The following is a 17,378-nucleotide window of genomic DNA, read 5'->3' on the forward strand; positions in this document are numbered from 1 at the left end:
GTGCATACATTTTATTAAATTTTTTACATACTGAGAAAAGGATATCCCTACCGGACAAACCCTCCCTAACCCGGACGACGCTATGCCAATTGTGCGTCGCCCCACGGACCTCCCGGTTGCGGCCGGCTGCGACAGAGCCTGGGCGCGAACCCAGCCCAGCCTGGGCGCGAACCCAGAGACTCTGGTGGCGCAGCTAGCACTGCGATGCAGTGCCCTAGACCACTGCGCCACCCGGGAGGGTGGATTAATTGTCGGAGTAGAGGACCTTGTGCATTTCAGGTAAAATAACAACTCAATGTTTATATCCCAGCACAAATTAGCTAGCAACAGCAAGCTAGCTAAATAGGACAAATTAGCTAACAACTGCAAGCTACCTAGCTAAATTGCCATAAATGTTTAATGCTTTTTGACCTGTCCCCAAATTAATATAATTGGTTCAGAGTTTGTTTTGATATTTTAACCTGCGTGTCGTGATCGCGTTTGGTATGAGGGGAGAAAATCAATTTGTGCACGATGGCGCACGGGCGCGCGCCCAGTTTGGGCATGGTGTAATAGTTAATCGAATTCCATTGTGACGTAGAAGGGGACACTATTTGGCCGGGAGACATTATTTGGCATGACAGGCCCTAAGGCTATAAAGTGTTTGTTTACATATACTTTGTTAACAAACATTGGAGTAAAACAAGCTTATATTTTCGGTTCTGATGGGGTAAGACAGTTGAACTAAGTTCAAGTCATATTCTTCAAGACTCAATGGGTACATATTATTCATTTATAAATCCAGAGATGGATGTAGCAACTGATGATAAGCTGTTTAATGCGAATGAACAGAATGATGAACTGAAATATAACCCACCTCAAATTCCATTTGGGCTTTATAAGAAATATGATTAATATTTAAAGGTACTCAATGTCAAATGTGTTTCATTTTATTCCTGTCAGGTGTCAAATGTAGGGAGAGAATTCACAATGTGCTAGATTCATCAATATTGCTTTTAGGCTGGCCATAGAAGTTTTGTGTGCAAAGTTTGATGTTCTTCAAGGTCAGTTGACTTCATAAACTGATAAGATTAAGAACGAATGATTTCCTTGTCAGAAGTGTAGGCGTAATGGCAGCGATGTGCACAGCGTGGCCCACGTGTCTTCGCTCACTAACGTTCCAGAGAACTTAACTGATGAAAGACGAACAGGTAGACAGGCAGGGCAAGAGAGCGGGGCAGATCGCTGCGGTAAGAATGCTAAAGCTAGAATGACACTGAAAGCATAGAGGATACAAGCCCTGTTCAGAAACATCAAAAGAGCCGATCCTTATTGCCCGCTCTCGCTGATCCGACATGAGTTCGGTGAAAGCAAATGGGTGGAAATTGGGCTTCCATCCATTTGGGCTTGTGAGACAGGTGAGTTCTTCAAGGAAGTAAGGATGCATGCTGAAGTGGTTATAGTACAATATGCAATATTCACAGGTGATCATTTTCAAATAATTATAGGCCTCTTACCGTTGATTCTTGAAGAATATAACGTATAAATGCTTCATGAGTTTAGTACAGTCACATCATACCCCATTGTCGCACCCGGAGAAGTTGAGCCTTGTGCTTCAACACTGCCACCTCAATGGTGCCACCTGTCAACGATTCTAGAAGGTGGGATAATTATGTCTACACTTAAAGTATCCTGAATTACTCTTGCAGCCCATCCACTTGGTTTGCCCATGAAGACAGTACTACATTTAAAGGAATATTTTTATAGGGTAGATAACACTACCCAGCTACATTACCTCTTTTGCCAATTGGCCTGGTCCCTTTGTCTACAAGCCCCACTGATCCACCACGTCTGCCGACGTAAGACGCTTTCTGCTAGCCCCGGCCTGCTAACTTCATGAACACCGTGTCTCCCGCTTGCCTGTGTGGTAACGACTTCCCTGTTTCATCTATTGCTGTTCACTGGACCCTATGATCCCCTGGCTACATAGCTGTTGCCTGCTGGACTGTTCATTAGTCACGTTACTCCATTTTGTTTGTTCTGTTAATCTGTCGGCCCCAGCCTAGGCCCTGTGTGTAGTTAACCAACCCTCTCCCCATTCATCGCCATTTTACCTGTTGTTGTTGTCTTAGCTTATTTGCTGTTGCTGTCTTACCCGTTGTCTTAGTTAGCTCTCCCAATCAACACCACACGTATGCCTTGCTTTATGTCTCCCTCGATGTCAATATACCTTGTATACTGTTGTTTATTGTAGTTATCATTGTTTTATTTTACTGCGGAGCCCCTAGCCCCTCTCAACATGCCTCAGATACCTCCTTTGTCCCACCTCCCACACATGGGGGGACCTCACCTAGCATAACTAGTACCTCCAGAAAGAAAGCCAACCTCTCTTATCGTCACTCAATGCTTAGGTTTACCTCCACTGTACCCGCACCCTACTATACCCGCCTGTACATTATGCCCTGAATCTATTCTACCACGCCCAGAAATCTGCTCTATTTATTCTCTGTCCCCAACGCACTAGACGACCAGTTTTGATAGCCTTTAGCCGTACCCTCATCCTACTCCTCCTCTGTTCCTCGGGTGATGTGAGGGTTAACTTATCTAGGGTAGGGGGAAGCATTTTGAATTTTGGATGAAATGCATGCCCAAATTAAACTGCCTGTTTCAAGGGCCCAGAAGATATGATATGCATATAACTGGCAGATCTGGATAGAAAACACTCTAAAGTTTCCAAAACTGTTAAAATAGTGTCTGTGAGTATAACAGAACTGATTTGGCAGGCAAAAACCTGAGAAAAGTCCATTCAGGAAGTTTTTTTTTTTGTTGGTTTTGTAGTTTTCTATTCAATGCCATTACAGTATCCATTGACTTAGGACTCAAATTGCTGTTTCTATGCCTTCCACTAGATGTCAACATTCTTTAGAAAGTGTTTCAGTCTTGTATTCTGAAAAATTAGGAAGTAAGAGCAGTCTGATTGAGTGGACCCTGCCGTGTCACAGAGCTTTTTCTTGCGCACAACCGAGAGAGTGCGTTTCTTGTTTACATTTTATATTGACAACGTTATTGTCCGGTTGAAATATTATCGATTATTTAGGTTAACTTCTACTGCCTCAGAAACCCGGATCCGGGAGCACCTCCCACCTCCCCCACCAGTAAAAAGCTGAATAGCATAGCTAGCATAGCGTCACAATTAAATAGTAGCATCTAAATATCATTCAATCACAAGTCCAAGACACCAAATGAAAGATACAGATCTTGTGATTCAAGCCATCATCTCTGATTTTTAAAATGTTTTACAGGGAAGACACAATATGTAAATCTATTAGCTAACCATGTTAGCAAAAATAACCATTTTTCTTTGTCCACCATTTTTTCTCAACACCAGTAGCTATCACCAATTCGGCCAAATAAAGATATTGATAGCCACTAACCAAGAAAAAACCTCATCAGATGACAGTCTGATAACATATTTATGGTATAGGATAGGTTTTGTTAGAAAAATGTGCATATTTCAGGTAGAAATCATAGTTTACAATTGCACCCACCATCACAACTCGACTAGAATAAATACAGAGAGCAACGTGTATTACCTAATTACTAATCATAAAACATTTCTTAAAAATACACAGCGTACACTAATTGAAAGACACAGATCATGTGAATCCAGACAATATTTCAGATTTTCTAAGTGTCTTACAGCGAAAACACAATAAATCGTTATATTACCATAGCACATGTGCAAACATTACCCCAGCATTGATTCACGGCAAAAAGAACGATAGCATTATCACCACCAAAATGTATTAATTTTTTCACTAACCTTCTCAGAATTCTTCAGATGACACTCCTGTAACATCATATTACAACATACATATAGAGTTTGTTCGAAAATGTGCATATTTAGCCACCAAAATCATGGTTAGACAATGAGAAAAGTAGCCAAGCTGGTCAGAAAATGTCGGGCGCCATATTGGACAGTGATCTAGTCTTATACATAAATACTCATAAACTTGACTAAAAAATACAGGGTGGACAGCGATTGATAGACAATTTAATTCTTAATGCAATCGCTGAATTACATTTTTTTTAATTATCCTTACTTTTCAATACAGGTTGCGCCAAAGCAAAGCTACACCAAACAAAATGGCGGCATAAGCGTTTAACATTTTTCGACAGAAACACGATTTATCTTCATAAATAGTTCTTACTATGAGCTGTTCTTCCATCAGAATCTTGGGCAATGAATCCTTTCTCCGGTCTAATCGTCTTTTGGTCGAAAGATGTCCTCTTGTCCCGTCGAAATGGCCACTAACGTTCACCATGCACTCGAAAAGTGCCCAGCTCCTCGAAGTGCGTCACACAGAAATGCCATAAAATCGCCCTAAACGGATATAAATTGCTATAAAACGGTTCAAATTAACTACCTTATGATGTTTTTAACACCTATAACGAGTAAAAACATGACCGGAGAAATATTACTGGGTAAACAACAGCTTGGAAGGAGGCAAGTCCGATGTCCATCATGCGTCAGGCGCAGAGACGAAAAGAAATGTACTTCCGGTCATTGGTGTTTTATACAGGCCCTGATTGCGCAATCGACTCCATTCAAAGCGTCACCACGTACTGACATCCAGAGGAAGACGTAGGCAGTGTTTGTTTCTCCATAGCATTTACAGGGACATTACAACTGACCTGGGAACAGGGGCCAAGATTTCTGAAATCTCACTCCCTGTCATGAAAAGTGCTGTAGAAGGAGTTCTGTTTCACTCAGAGACAAAATTCCAGCGGCTATAGAAACTAGAGAGTGTTTTCTATCCAATAATAATAACAATAATATGCATATTGTACGAGCAAGAATTGAGTAGGAAGCCGTTTAATCTGGAGACCGATTTATGCTAAGTCGAAACAGCACCCCCTATATTCGCAAGAAGTTAAAAACAACCTGAGGTTTGAATATAAACATCGTTTGACATGTTTCTATGAACACTACGGATACAATTTAGATTTTTTTGTCTTCCTGTTTTGACTGCGTTTGAGCCTGTGGATTACTGAAGAAAATGCGCGAACAAACGGAGGTTTTTGGGTATAAAGAGACTTTATCGAACAAAAGGAACATTTATTGAGTAAATGAATGTCTGCTGAGTGCAACCATATGAAGATCATCAAAGGTAAGGGATTAATTGTATCTCTATTTCTAAATTGTGTAACTGTTCTATCTGGCTGGCTACTGTTTGTAATGATTTGTCTAGTGGGCTATCATAATCGTAAGGTATGCTTTCGCCGTAAAGCATTTTTTAAATCTGACACAGTGGTTGGATTCACAAAATTGACCAAATACTTATTTTCCACCATAATTTGCAAATAAATTCATAAAAAATCCTACAATGTGATTTTCTGGATTTTCTTTTTCATTTTGTCTGTCATAGTTGAAGTGTACCTATGATGAAAATTACAGGCCTCTCTCATTTTTTTAAGTGGGAGAACTTGCACAATTGGTGGCTGACTAAATACTTTTTTGCCCCACTGTATATCTCCCTCACTAACTTTAAGCATCAGCTATCTGAGCAGCTACCGATTTGCTGCAGCTGTACATAGCCCATCTGTTAATAGCCCACCCAACTACCTACCTCATCCCCACATTGTTTTAATTAACTTTTTTTCTCTTTAGCACACCAGTATTTCTACTTGCACATCATCATCTGCACGTCCATCACCTCAGTGTTAATTTGCTAAATTATAAATGCTTCGCTACTATGGCCTATTTATTGCCTTACCTCCTGACTCCATTTGCACACACTGTATATAGATTTTTCTATTGTGTTATCGACTGTACTTCGTTCTGAACTTCCAACGTGAATGGGACGGGTGTGCCTTCATGACAATGATCACGAGCAGCTGCTCCCCAATTTGACAGCTTCAACGCAGTTACACCTCAGACACAGCCAACATATCAGCTATGCAGGTTGTTGCTAGGGCTGGATATTGCTTGATCTGATTGAGAGCTCTATTCAATCTGCTTTAGCGGAGACTGCATTCACGGTAAATGCTGCATATGTCAGACTCAATCTGAAATGACCTTTACATTTCCATGATGTCATCTGTAATGCTTCAGTTTAATCTAGGCCCAACTGTTTTACCCCACCAGAACCCAAAATAGAAGTTTGTTTTACGCTATTGTTTGAAACAATGTAAACAAACACTACATGGCTTCAAAACGTGGTTGAAACTGTCATTTTGATCTCACCGATGGTCAGTCTTTACATCCATAACTCCATCTATAACTTTGAGAGGTTTCTTCAGCCCGATATCTCAGCCCCAAAAAAAAGTGGCTGGTGCTGCTTTGTTGTTGTTGAATCCCAGATTGCCCCTTTTAAGAAGACATGGGGATTTCAGTGATCCATATTCTCTGCACGTCGGAGAATGTAGTATTAAAATCACTAACATTACCACAGATGTCTTCCTTGCTTTTGAATACAAAACGACTCCTTAAGCTTTTCGGATTCCTTGACAATGGCACTGAGGATAAAAATAGCTCAATAAACATCTAAAGCATTTCTGCTTCCCCCGCTTTGCAAAACAAGTCACTTCTTTGCTGCTGACTTAATTGCTGCGCTGCATGCCAATGCAATAACATTTGTAAATTGGTTTGACGTAAATATACAAGCATATGTTATACAGTGATAAATGTGAAGCAACATGCTTGGCCTCTTGTATGGCATATAGGCAAACAGAACAACAGCACCTTGAGAAGCAATCAATCACAGTGCTAAGGGCTCTGAAATGTGTCCTTCGCATTTGAGACATTACAGATTCCGCAATAGAAATGTAAAGGTAATTTCCGATTGAGCTGATGTGCAGGGTTTACCGTGAATGCAGTCTCCACTAAAGCGGAAAAATTGCCTTTCCATTTCAATCACGCTGTAAAGCTTAACTTCAGTGATGCGGATTGTATAGAGCCGCTAATCTCCTCACCTTTGATAACTGTATTTATTTTTCTCTAAATATACATGCCTTGGTACAGCTACGCTCAAATGAGATATTTAGCATTTTTAAGTGTGAAAGTTGGAGAGGGGTGGAGAGGCAGAAGGAGAGAGAAAGAGATATAAACTTGTCCACTGGTACAGCGCCTCCATGTGGCCAGCAGTACATGCAGCAGGTGAACACAGGTAGCTCGAGTTCCATTTCTGAAATCAGCATGCCAGCTTCATTGATAGTTTCACTTCAAATTAAAATTATAATTCATGGCTGTTCTTTTCTGTCGATTTTAAACAACATATGTTGGCAGGTATATAAAATAAAATTTGAGCAATTAAGCATAATGATTTTGGATACTGGTAAATTGAATCTAAAAAAAGCCACACAACACTTCAAGTTGAAAACAATGACATTTATAGATTTATAGGTTATACATTTCATGATATAATAGCTATATATTCTTATTGGCAAAGATACTATACTCCAATTGCATTTCTATACATAAATACAAAATGTGAGGTAGGGCCTCAATGATTGATGACATTCAAAATAAATAATCAATTTCACATATAATATATATTTTTTATATCTGTCACAGAATTCAAAACATATATTTCTATTATATATCTATTCTCTATTTTCAAATCAAAGGATGGCATGGGCCGTTGGAGGCACATATCTATATCCATAGGCAGCAGTACATAGAACACACAGAAATAAATTACATTACCCAAGTAATTAGACATTTAACCTATGCATTCATAGGTCGACAACAAAGTGCCAAAAAGACACAACATACATAACAATAGGGATATATCGGTACCATATGTGACAGACAATACGTCTTCAGTTACATACAATATTCTACTATTCGAGGACAACTATAAGGCCAATGGTTACCTGAAGATGTTTTGTAACATATTGGCAAACATCAAGGATCACTAGGTGGGATATGAATGGCAGTATGTCACATTTATTTTTATTTTTATTTATTTCAGAACTCTATGTTCTGATAAAAAAAGTTATTATCCTTCTTTGGTTACCTACTGCCCAAAGTTGACCCACAGGTATAGCAATGGAAATATTATTATTTTCTATTTTTCTTTGCGAAGGAAAATACCGGGGTAAACTATAACCCTGGTTTGTCAGTGCTTTGAGGAACATAACGCACGCTCAAGGAGACATGCAGGGGGGAGAGGGGGAAGCAGATGTGAGAAGGGAGAGAGCATACATGGACACAGAAGCACAGGAACACAAACAGCACATGCTAGCTTTCTAACGTTTCCTGTTCGATCAATGCTGTTGAGAACAGAAAGCTAATCCCCATTTCCTCAAAGAAAGCATCAAATTGTCTACACTAGGACAGAGTTATTCCAACCAGAGCTCACATTTACATTTTAGTCATTTAGCAGATGCTCTTATCCAGAGTAATTTACAGGAGCAATTAGGGTTAAGTGCCTTGCATAAGGGCACATTGACAGGTTTTTCACCTAGTCAGCTCGGGGATTCGAAGCAGCGACCTTTCGGTTACTGGCCCAACGCTCTTAACCGCTAGGCTATCTGCCGCCACCTCATGAATTGCCTAGCGCAAACTTTACAATCTGTCACACCGCAAAAATGATCTCTTTCTCTCTGACTCTCTATATTTCTCTCTCTGTCATTGGAAGATAATGGATAATGTGTATACAGGAGTGTACACAGTCGTGAAACACACAAAGATGCACTCTGAGACCAAAATAATAAAAGAACCTGACTTGCTCGTTCAGTCAACCGTGCATTCAAGTGAGTGACAAACACAATTTATTTTTCCTTTTTTAAACCCCCAACAGAACCATCCCTAGCCTTTTGGGGGGCCCTAAGTGGAATTTTTGTTGGGGGCCCCCCACCTCATAGGCAAAACATTTTAGTGGCGCCTCAGTTGATGACGGGGAGAACTATCATTTGTTTTAGGGTTCATTTTCTGAAATTCTACACATTTTGCAATTGGGCTTAGAGAAAATGTTGCAGTTTTAAAGCAAGTTTGTTGCAATTCTACAGATTTTGGCATGGGGCAGAGAGATTTTTTTGCAATTGTATAACTAATATCCTGCAATTCCACTAATTTCTCCATAGGGTTGAGAGATTTTTTGCCCTTCAGATTTGAAGCTAATTTCATTCAATTCTACAGATTTTTTCCATGACTCATGCCATGTTAATATGATATATGACTGAGAGTGACTAACAAAATCAATGGGGACCTCTGGAGGTCAGGGCCCCTGGGCATGTGCCCGGTCGGTAATTCCACCATGATTACTACAAGTTTAGATAGCTGACTAGACTATCTAACCAATCTAAAACATTTTTTTAGCTGACATGGGCTAATTGAGTGATTGTAAGTGACTGACATAAGAGAAAAACTGATGCACAACCAAATTTTGAAATGGTACTCAACTGTAAATTGAGACCACGACTGAGTTCTTAAAAAAAGGGGTCAGGGGGCCCCCAAGCTTAGTGTACACACACACACACACACACACACACACACACACACACACACACACACACACACACACACACACACACACACACACACACACACACACACACACACACACACACACACACACACACACACACCAAGGGAGATAAGATGCACTACAAAACAACACAAGGCTACAACAGGCAAGCTACTTCAGAAATAGGGTTTTTGTGTTGAATGTTTTTTACACCCCTTTTAGAGACCTGTACCTTTCTAGACAATTAGCAGCCCATATTACTTTTAATTTCACAGTAATTAAACAGCATGGGCCTTGCCTAGACTCACTCGTCTGACTCGAATCTCACTGGCACGCTTGTCTTATCACTTTCCATATATCCACAGCTTCCAATTAACTACACTCGGCCCCACTCGAAGAACACACGCCTGCAGTGTTAAAAGACCCGGCCATCTAAACACAGCTGTTTTAATCAAGGCCTGTTTACATTGAACAGAAATTACACATCCAACGTCCTGTGATAGCGGGAAAAGAAATCAGGTCTAATTGCTTTTTGAAGAACGCATCCCCAGTCACGTTGGTAATTGGACAGAAAGCAAGGCAGATTGGTTGCCTGACGTGTAATATGAAAAGCAATCTCAGTGGCCAGTCAAATTGCTTACTGGCCCTCTGGATAACTTGTGGCAGGCTGGCAGGTGGTCGTGAGTTGTCACTGTTAGATTGAAGTCTTGACCCTTACACTTTCTGGATGTGTCCCAAATGGCAACCTGTTCCGTATATAGTGCACTACTTGGGACTCCTACAGTATGGGCCCTGGTCAAAAGTAGTACACTATATAGAGATAAGGTTGCCATTAGGGAAGCAGACACTGTTCCAATTTTCTTAGGGTTCTAGGTAAGACATGTAACTGTTATGGACCAATTCTGTCCATAGAGAAGAGTTTCTAACAAGATTTTAAAGGGAAATGATGTGCCAACCGTATCTCATTCAACTCCAGGGCCCTAGGGGAAGATACAGTTTGGTCAGTGCAGTGTGATTTGACCAAGACATTCCTCGATGCTCTACTGAGCTAGAATTCCTCATGATTTTATAATAGTGCGCAAAAAAAATAGAGAGAACAGGCACATTTTGAAGGATTTCGTTTTTTTTTTTCTTTCTACGTCTGCCCTATTCAAGGTAGAAATTGTGGAAGTTCTACTGTCTATTTCGTCCATGTAGAATGCTGCTGTTAATTATACATCTACAAAAGTAGGCAGACCTGGAGTCAAGTATACCTGACACCCTGTTTCATGAAGACAAAGACAATGACAAAGTACACATCTAAAAATGGCAAAGTACAAATCTCAAATGACACCCCACTCAGTGCAGTACTTTTGATCGGACATAGGACTCCCTCACATATTCAAAAGTATTGCACTTCATAGGGAATAGAGTGCCATTTGAGACAAATCCAAAGTGGCCCCCAGAGCTCTACCACATATAATAGGATAAGTACAGTTCCAGGAAAAAAGGCAATATTCTATACACCACCTATACACATATCTACAAGTTGCTCCTAACATTGTGGGGATGTGACGACACAAGCACGCACTAAGTCTACACATCTCTTTTTAAAAAGTGTACAAGATACAGCTACCCAGCCGGCAAGGAAAAAACATCTGGAGCAGTACACATTCTCTCTTGTGTATATATATATATATATATATGTTACCCTACAGAAGTTGCGTATGAGGAAAGAAGGCGATTCCATAGTTGCCATGACGAGACCACAACACATGTCTACAGCAATAAATAGTTGGTTTAATTTTTATGCACACAAAGGCCATCGGACTATTCTAAACACTGAGAAGAATCACTACAATTTCCCATGGCCGTTTTGCATATCTTAAGCTACGAAAGGAAGGATCGACTACACAACTGTATTAATGTGCTAAATTGATTACAGATAATATTTTTTGGAGATAGTAGAGACTAAAGTGTTTATAGTTAAAGTAATCAGCGATAGGCATTTCCTTATCTACTGGAGAAGGCAAAAAATTGCAGGTAACTTCATTTATTCAGATAAAGCAAAGGAGACTGCACATTAAATAGGAGTGTATATATATGTATATACACACACTCCTATTTAATGTGTATATACTTTGACAGGAACAAACATCATCTATGAAAATGAACCATACTACATAATTTCTAGGCAGTTTATTTTACTTGTATTGCCTATTTCATTAAAAAAAGAACGAATATATATCATAATGTCCCATCGGTCAGAGTCTGATGAATATCAATATTTCTCAGTCAGTCAATTAGATTTTTTGTGCCTTTTTGTTTGTGGAGGATTTTCCATTATCACTATACACATAGATACAAGAATAAAACAATCACACACACACACACGCATGCACACACACATCCACACACACCTCCATAGGGAGTAGTCCACATGTAGTGGAGTGGGTCGAGAGCTTCAAGTTCCTCTGTGTGCACATCACTAAGGAATTAACATGGTCCACATACACCCACACAGTTGTGAAGAGGGCACGACAGCGCCTCTTCCCCCTCAGGAGGCTGAAAAGATTTGGCATGGGCCCTCAGATCCTCAAAATGTTCAACAGCTGCATCTTGACTGGCTGCATCGCCGCTTGGTATGGCAACTGCAATGCGTCCGACCGCAAGGCGCTACGAGGGTGGTCAGTTTGGCCCAGTACATCACTGGGGTCGAACTCACTCCCTGCCATTCAGGACCTCTACGCCAGGCGTTGTCAGTGGAAGGATCAAAAAATGGTCAAAAACTACATCCAAACCATAGACTGTTCTCTCTGCGTCCACACGGCAAGCGGTACCAGTGCACCAAGTCTGGAACCAATGAGACCCTGAACAGCTTCTACCCCCAAGCCATTAGACTGATAAACAAGACTTCTAAATACCTAAATCAAATGGCTACCCGAACTACCTGCATTGACCCTTTTTTGCACTAACTCTATGAACACACACTGGACTCTACCCACACACTCACACATACATACACTGGCACCCCAACACACACACACACACACACACACACACACACACACACACACACACACACACACACACACACACACACACACACACACACACACACACACACACACACACACACACACACACACACACACACACACACACACACACACACACAAGCTACCTCAATACCCTCGTACCCCTGCACATCGACTCGGCTATATACAGGGAGTACCAGTACCATGTTATTTTTACTCATTATTGTTATTCATTAATCCCTGTGCATTTATTCCTTCTGTCACAATTTTTTTTTAATGCATCTTTAACTCTGCATTGTTGGAAAAGGACCCGTAAGTAAGCATTTCACTGTTAGTCTACACCTGTTGTCAACGAAGCATGTGACAAATAAAATTTGATTTGATTTTTTTGTCATGTGCAGTCGAATATTGCCATTGCATTATTGTGACACGGTACACATTTTTCTCTTGGAACAGAGATCCCCTCAGTAAGAAAGGGTTCTGGCGTAATGGCTGTGCATGGGCAGGAGGCAGAGGACAGACCATTCTCAGGTCAGGGGTTAGGGAGAGAGAGGGCAGGGTATAGCATGGGTGCCTGCCAGAGAAAGCAATGTCGGAGAGGAGGGCAGCCCCACTTTGCTATGGAGTGTAGAAGGGAGCAAGGGAGGTGAACAGGAGAACCGGGGGAAAAAGTGGACGATGTGTTGGCTTGCTTTCCTCTCGCCCACATTGAAGGGAAAGAGGAAGGAAACAGGAGAGATGAAGTGGAGTGGAGAACAGGAAAAGGAGAAGGAATAGGTGGGTGGGGGAGAGGGCAGTGACAGGCTGCTGGTCTCTCTCTCCCCTGGTGCCCCTGCTGAAGTGGTGGTGGTGGTTGTAGTGGAGGCTGCTACTGGTAGGCGCCCAGCTGGAAATCTTTGGGGGGCAGTTTGAGGCCCAGGGAGTTGGATCCATGGGGGTCCATCATGTTCTTGTAGCGCTCCCCTCTGTGCTTGGCCAGGAAGGGACCCCAATCGGGCTGAGGGGAACACACCAGCTTCAGACGCTGTGGAGGGGTGGGGAGAGTCACACAGTTGTGTTAAAATAGAATAGAATAGTATTAAGCAACTTGAGTTGCGGAAGGTCAAGGGTAGAGTTGGTTACAATAGACGACAGTAGGACTGTCCTAAGAGATATGAACATGTCAGGAATGGCAGTCGTTCGTAACACTGAAATGTCTGTAACTTTGAAATTCACATCAAACCTTTATAGTAAATATTGATTGCATATACAGCATATGTGCTTAATAATAATTTAGCCAGATACTGTAACTATCTTAAGGCTTTGACTAAGGCAATCATGCCAAAACTTACTGTATGTAAGTACAGTTGCATACACACGCACGCATACAAATCTCAGGGGAAGTCCCCTACAAATGTAGGGGACTTCAACAAGCACAGCGTGGGGGACTGCTACTTGTCTGTGTTTTCTGTGCCGATCCACCGCCAGTTATCAGAGGACCAGGGCTGATATTTCACTTTACTGCCCATAGGGCTCTGGTCAAAAGCACTGCACTATATAGGGAATAGGGTGCTATTTGGGACACACCCAGAAGTGTTTGATGTCAGAGATCCGTTTTCTAACATGCAGTCAAGTGAAATATCAGCCCTGGTCCTCTGATAACTCTCTGTCATATGTTGTACTAAAGAGCTCATTGCGCTTGTATGTTTGACGTGAAAGCACTTAGTTCACAGGGGGAAAACATACAGTGCATTCGCAAGGTATTAAGACTCAATGACTTTTTCCACATTTTGTTATGTTACAGCCTTATTCTAAAATTGATTCATTTTTAGTTGTTTTCCCTCATACAATACCCCATAATGACAAAGCAAAAACAGGTTTTTAATACATTTTTGCACAATTTGTTTTTTTTAATTAAACTGAAATGTCACATTTACATAAGTATTCAGACCCTTTACTCAGTACTTTGTTGAAGCGACTTTGGCAGCGATTACAGCCTCGAATATTTTGGGGTATGACAGTACAAGCTTGGCACACCTGCATTTGGGCAGTGTCTCCCATTCTTTTCTGCAGATCCTTTCAAGCTCTGTCAGGTTGGATGGGGAGCATCGCTGCATAGCTATTTTCAGGTCTCTCCAAAGATGTTTGATCGGGTTCAAGTCCGGGCTCCGGCTTGACACTCAAGGACATTCAGAGACTTGTCCCGAAGCCACTCCTGTGTTGTCTTGGCTGTGTGCTTATGGTCGTTGTCTTGTGTGACGTGGATGTCGATTAAGGCAGCCCCCCGCACCTCTGATTCAGAGGGGTTGAATGCATTTCAGTTGAATGCATTCAGTTGTACAACTGACTAGGTATCCACCCTTCCCCATTGGAAGATGAACCTTCGCCCCAGTCGAAGGTCCTGAGCGCTCTGGAGCAGGTTTTCATCAAGGATTTCTCTGTACTTTTCTCCTTTCATCTTTCCCTCAATCCTGACTAGTCACCCAGTACCTGCCACAGAAAAACATCCCCACAGCATGATGCTGCCACCACCATGCTTCACCATAGCAATGGTGCCAGGTTTCCTCCAGATGTGACGCTTGGCATTCAGGCCAAAGAGTTCAATCTTGGTTTCATCAGACCAGAGAATCTTGTTTTTCATGGTCTGAGACTCCTTTAGGTGCCATTTGGCAAACACCAAACGGGCTGTCGTGTGCCTTTTACTGAAGAGTGTCTATATATATTATTTTGTTATTCATTTATTTAACCATTATTTAACTAGGCACACACCTTACATAGACAGGTCCGTACCTTTCCAAATCATGTCCAATCAATTGAATTTACCACAGGTGGACTCCAAATCAAGTTGAGAAACATCTCAAGGATGATCAATGGAAACAGGATGCACCTGAGCTCAATTTTCCAGTCTCATAGCAAAGGGTCTGAATAATTATGTAAATAAAGTATTTCTGTTTGTTTTGTTTTTTTAATAAATTCGCTTTGAATTTTTGCTTTGTCATTATGTGTATTGTGTGTAGATTGATGAGATTTGTTTTAATTTAAACCATTTTAAAATAAGGCTGTAACTTAACAAAATGTGGAAAAACGGAATGGGTCTGTTTATTTTCCGAATGCACTGTAACTAGGGAGCTCAGTGCTTAGCTTATGCTTCCAACAGTCATGCTCACATAGGCAGGTAGCCAAGTGGTTAGAGTGTTGGGCCAGTAAACGAAAGGTTGCTCGATCGAATCCCCGAGCTGACAAGATAAAAATCTGTTGTTCTGCCCCTGAACAAGGCAATTAACCCACTGTTCCTAGGCCGTCATTGTAAATAAGAATTTTTTCTTAACTGACTTGCCTGTTTAAATTTAAAAAATTCATGCATACTGTGTTCCAGTAACTTACGGTGACAGGAAGTTCATAGTCACAATTATGTGGATTGTTTGTTATTGTTTGGATTATTTCTATATACGACAATACTACAATAGAACCTCAAAGATATGACCCTCAGAGTTACGTACTGTCAACAGCACAGGCAATATCAAACCGGGACATGTATTAAATACCAAAAAAATAACTTCTGTATGCTACAGACAAATCTAAATGTTGCTTACATGTGCTAAAAACACATAAGATATTTACAGTCCAAAAAACATTCCTTACCCCAGGACATTTCAATGGGTGACTATCCAGAAGAATAAAGAAAAAGGAGCAGATCTGAAAAGATCTGAAATGTATTTATGGGACATACAAACATGTGTGTGTGGTATTGTGTCCCATACATACCTCCCTAAAGCTGCCTGGGGCCAAGTGCATTTTGATGACAAACATGATTGGGATCCAGATGACAGAACACACCACCATCAGCCAGCCCATCACCATGGACCAGGTGGGGTAGGTGTAGTCCTCATAGGTCATCACCTTCCACTGGTACAGACTCAGCCCCAGGATACCCTGCAGGGAGAGAGAGGAGAAAAGAGGAGGATTAGGAGAGAGAATATAATCAAGGAGGAGAGGGGAGATGAGGTGGAGGAGGAGGACAGAAGAGAGAGAATGGGTGAGATGGGGGGGAGACGAGGAAGGGAAGGAGGAGGTGGAAGAAAGAGGATGATCAAAACCCGGAAGAGGATTAAGAGATTAAAAAAAGAGAGGATCGGGAGGGTAAGATGATGAGGGTAAGCGGCGAAGGAAGGAAAGGGGAGAAGAGGAGAAAGAAGAAGGAAGAGGAGGAGCATTTTTAGGATATTATTAGGGATGTAGCGATTCCACTACCTCTTACAGTCTCCCGTCAGAATTTAACGTTCATCCATGTTTCTCAAACGACAAAATTCGAAGTTGTTGCAAACTTCAAATTTCAAAGTGTTTAAGGTTAAGTTTAGCCATAAACTCCAAAATCTTAAGGTTAGGCATTAACTCTGGGATAGGTTTAAACCTGTTGGGGATGGGGGCGCTGTTTAGACTATTTATGCTAATTTGGTAATTTTTGAAACGGCTTCCCACAAAATCCTTGATCGTACAATATGCATATTATTATTATTATTGGATAGAAAACAGTCTATAGTTTCTATAGGAGTTGACATTTTGTCTCTAAGTGGAACAGAGCCCATTCTACAGCAATTTCCCTGACATGGATTCAGATTTCAGAAATGTTGGCCACTGTTCTGAAGTCAGTTAAAACGGCACTGATATTGCTATGACTATACGGACACTTCTTACGCCTTCCCCTGGATGCCTTTACGTGATGACGATTCCAATGGGGTCGATTGCGCGTTCACAGGCCCCACAAATGAAAAAAACGTGAAGCTAGTCATTCTTTTGGAGCTGCGTCATGCGCCTAGAGGACACCGGCCCGCTCCTGTTCCAAGCATTAGTGAAGGGGGTAATATTACTCGGGTCATGTTTCTACTCGTTATGGGAGTTAAAATCATCATAAGGTAGTTAATTTAAAGCG

The 17,378-nt window shown here is 41.3% G+C and overlaps 1 protein-coding gene across 2 annotated transcripts in view; it reads right to left on the minus strand.

The window, feature by feature from the left end:
• Positions 1–7,354: 7,354 nt before the first annotated feature.
• Positions 7,355–17,378, minus strand: part of LOC129854019 (sodium- and chloride-dependent glycine transporter 2-like) — a 58,785-nt gene continuing 48,761 nt past the window's right edge. For both annotated transcript variants that reach the window (XM_055920619.1, XM_055920618.1), the window contains 2 exons: positions 16,214–16,381; positions 7,355–13,493 (listed from right to left, as the gene is read on the minus strand). In XM_055920619.1, the coding sequence (XP_055776594.1) occupies positions 13,338–13,493; positions 16,214–16,381 (324 nt within the window). In that variant the 3' untranslated portion in view covers positions 7,355–13,337. The remainder of the gene's footprint in view (positions 13,494–16,213; positions 16,382–17,378) is intronic.

This window comes from Salvelinus fontinalis, chromosome 4, assembly GCF_029448725.1.
Source record: "Salvelinus fontinalis isolate EN_2023a chromosome 4, ASM2944872v1, whole genome shotgun sequence".
Classification (NCBI taxonomy): Eukaryota; Metazoa; Chordata; class Actinopteri; order Salmoniformes; family Salmonidae; genus Salvelinus; species Salvelinus fontinalis.